The sequence below is a fragment of the Juglans microcarpa x Juglans regia genome, chromosome 1S, assembly GCF_004785595.1.
Source record: "Juglans microcarpa x Juglans regia isolate MS1-56 chromosome 1S, Jm3101_v1.0, whole genome shotgun sequence".
NCBI classification, from domain to species: domain Eukaryota; kingdom Viridiplantae; phylum Streptophyta; class Magnoliopsida; order Fagales; family Juglandaceae; genus Juglans; species Juglans microcarpa x Juglans regia.
The window spans coordinates 14463472-14467295 of record NC_054595.1 but is presented as its reverse complement, the minus strand read 5'-3'; the positions used below and the strand labels follow the sequence as shown (position 1 = coordinate 14467295).

The window sequence follows — 3824 nt, the reverse complement described above, 5'->3', positions numbered from 1 at the left end:
TCTGCAAAGGAACGTCGCCCAGCCACGGTTGCCATGCAACCCCATGTAAACAAGACCGTATGATAAAAAAGAACGAAACTCTAGCAGAGTTCTAGAGACGGCCTTTTCAATTAACGTGTTCTTATAAGCATACTTGAGCAATGTAAAAAAATTAAAAAGATTTCCATAGTTTTTTTCTTTTATTTTATCAAAATGTGTTTCTTTTATGGGCTCATTAATTTCTAGGGACAAGAGGAATATCCTGGGTGTTTTTCGTTTTATTATTACAATATATATATATATATATATATCTTTTTTATTTTTTTGTGAATAATGCAATAAATTTATCAAATCATAAAATCTTCAGCCTTTTACGAGAAAGAATTTACCTGAGTAATCAAATAAAATCGAAAATAGAGACAAGTAATTACATGAATGAAATCCACTAAATGTTAGCTTTCTATTGGAATGATTATAAATTACAAGAGAGAAAGAAAAAAGAGACATTTAAGCACCGGATAATTAAGGGCACATGAAGTATGGTATTTATACGTACATGATGGAACTTCCAAGTCCAAACACATTACTGCCACCATATACACTGATGGTTTAAAAAACAAAAAAAAAAAAAAAAACCATATAAATTACTACATATAGATTCCTATATATACATACATATTGACCGTTGTTGATATTACAGCTAGTCTTATTTAATTTGTAAATATTAATTAATACTCAAGCAAAGACCCTGGGCACGGAATCTGGGGGCTTGCAGTCTACCTCCCTCAGCTCAGTCTTGAGTCCCTTTCCTCCACCATTTGCCAGTGGGTGTATTCCATGCGTTGGCCCCGATATGTAAGCTCGATTCTCCCTCTCCTTCGCCACTGATATCCCATATCGGTTCTCAACACCTGCATCCGTTGGATCAAATATAGCTTAATTAGATGAGTGCATGCAGTATTTATATATATAGCATGAACAAATAGTTCATATATAAGATTTCTTCGTTAGATAATTAATTAGGTAGCACGTACCTTTGACAAGGTCTTCGTAGATCTGGCCATCCCGAGTGAAGGCCATCATCACCTGCGGGATCCCAAGAGGAAGATTGTCCTTCCTGTCAACCTGCCAGAAGTGGAACACCTTACCATACGTCTTGGCAAGCTTCTCCATGTCCTGCCTCTCTATCGGACCCGGAACACCCGGCATGAACAGCAACCCACTCGTTACCTCGTACTCGTGGGAATGCCATAGGCGCTTCTCGTCGTCCGGCAGCGTCAGGAACAGGGGCTCTGATATGACATACTCCAGCCCGATAAGCCGAGCGTCGGCGTCGGGGCTGTCGTAAATGAGGCACTGGCGCATCTCCTCGTTTTGATGTGCGCAGTAGTGATGCGCCTCGACTTGGCGAGTCATGTCATAGGAATAAAAATGGAACCTGAAAGAGCCAGAGTGAAAAGCTCACGAAGATTAGTTCAAGAACAAAGAAATGAAATAACAAAGGAGCTAGAGGGGAGATTAATCATACGCGCAGAGATGCTGGTGGATCTGGTTGATAGGAGCAAAGCTTTGGATGGTGGCAGTGGAAGTCTCAAGGAAGGCCGTGCCAGTCTTGGTTGGCTCGCCTGGAACCTCTGGGTGAGTACTCGACATTGTTTGTTGCTTCAGTTCTGTAATTGTTTGCTTAATTCTCAAACGAAGGAAGGGGGATGGATGGATGAGCTAGCTGTGCTTCTTCAGTAATATTATTGGCAGGACAGGGCAGTGCAACATAGGAGGCAGGACTCGGGATGCAGAGACCAGTGAGGCTGTTGCATGAAGTGTCACGCGTGTCATAGGATCTGCTAGATGTGCCCCGTAGCAGTTGTCACGTGCCTAATGACGTGGCTTCTTTACAGGAACTCATTCCAAGTCTCCTTGCCAAATGGCAGCTTTTCAGGTCCAATCGGTCCAGATGGCCACGCACTAGCAGCCTGCCTAAGGCGCAATTAACTTGTGTATCCGACCCGGCCGAGATTTCCGATCCGGGAAATGGCCGCCCCAAACAAAACGGGTTGGTAGGGATGAAAAAAAAAATAATGATAGGATTACTATCTATCTAATACTCTTTTTATATTTGATTTTTTTAATTTTTTATTTTACTTAATGATTAAGGAAGTGACTATTAGTAAAATTATATATTTTTTTAATTTTTTAGTGATTAAAGATGTTAAAAAAATACTTAAAAGAAAATGATAAAAAAATAGAAAAATTTAAAATATACTTGAGTAGTAGATGGGTAGTAATAGGATAGTAACTCTATCACTACCCTGAAAAAAAACCGTGAGATTAGATATGGAAAAAGTGGTTAAACAATGAGATCATAATTAATTGAGTTATGTTATTCATCATCTTCTACCATACATCATACATATTTTAATTTTATTCATACTAAACTAATTAAATTGTTCTACTTATCATTCATACAACACATATCTGTTATGAGAAAAAGAAAAAAAAATTAAAAAAAGTATAATGTGTGATGTGTAGCATGTTCAATAGAATTATTCTAGTTACTTGTGGAAATAGCGAGGAATGCATGTAAGCAAAACATGCTTTGAGGTACAACATCCTTTCCTTTATTTTTAGAGTGGCGCTACTCTGTCGCCCGAGTAGCACCGCTCGGTGGTACCGCTAGTTGCAAAAGTAACTTTTTTTTCATTTTTCTATTCACATTTTTTTAATGTATTTAAATATTTTTACAAAATAAAAAAAATACACCAATACACTTAAAATCACTTCTATCATCATTTGGTAAAAAAAAAAATACCGAGCAGTACATTTGGGACGGCAGAGTAGCGTTTTTCTTATTTTTATTGGTTGTCAGAGATCCAGAATCAATACAAAAGTAGGTTCAAGCAAAAAATCTAGCAATTGTACGTTGATATGTCACAAATCAAAGAGAGAGTTAAAATTAGAAATTCCACTAGACCGCCGGTGTTAGTAACCATGGAAAATCAGAATTGTGGAAAAATCTGATTTTTTGAAACTATATTCGGGTTTGGAAATTCGGTTAATATGTTTGGTATGAAAGTTTACTTTTTCAGGTTGGGTCGACAGAGAGGTTTTTCAAGTCAAATCGGTTCGAGTGAAAAGCCCTAGTCCTGCAATCGATGTGACCAATCCGAGCTGTGATGAACCAAACTTGTCTTGTGATCATAAGATACACTATTAACAAGTCTATTGGGCAAAGTATAGCCCATATTGAAAATGCGAGGATTTTTTAGAAGCTGTTGGGAAGAAATTCACCAAGTTTGAAAAGGCGAAAAATGGGACTTACATGAAGCTGCTTGCTACCACAACTTATGATGGCCTTGGTGGAGTTCCAGAGCACATTATGAAGCTCACTCATTTTTGTAATAAGTTGAAGGAAATGAAGATTGAATTGGTAGACAATTTTCTTGCATTGCAAATGCTTGAGTGTTTACCATCTCAATTTGATAGACTTAAGACAATATGTAATGCTGAGAAGGGAAAATAGAGCTTGAGCGAAATGATTACTATTGTCACTCAAGAGGAAGAGATGATGAATAAGAGAGTCTCATGTTGCTCTCATGGTGTCGCGAGATGGTGGAGACTCAAACAAGTAGTTCTCAATGGGGGACTCGAACAAGAAGTTATTCAAGGTAAAGAATTTTGGATCATAAGAACACTACTTAGGCCTAAGGTAGAAACCCTCAAAGGAAAGTACATCTTTTGTACTTTGTTTGGGCACAAGAAGGCGGATTGCGAAAAGTTTAAGTCATGGTTAGACAAGAAAGGTACACCTTTGATGCTAGCATGCTTTGAGTCTAATCTAATTGATG

The 3824-nt window shown here is 37.9% G+C and overlaps 1 protein-coding gene across 1 annotated transcript; it reads right to left on the bottom strand.

Moving 5' to 3' along the window:
* Positions 1–607: 607 nt before the first annotated feature.
* Positions 608–1824, bottom strand: LOC121244545 (oil body-associated protein 1A-like). Its single transcript, XM_041142664.1, has 3 exons — positions 1508–1824; positions 1014–1417; positions 608–890 (listed from the first exon to the last, which is right to left on the bottom strand). The coding sequence occupies exons 1-3, from the start codon at positions 1630–1632 to the stop codon at positions 715–717; spliced, it is 705 nt and encodes a 234-aa protein (XP_040998598.1). The 5' UTR covers positions 1633–1824; the 3' UTR covers positions 608–714.
* Positions 1825–3824: the final 2000 nt, after the last annotated feature.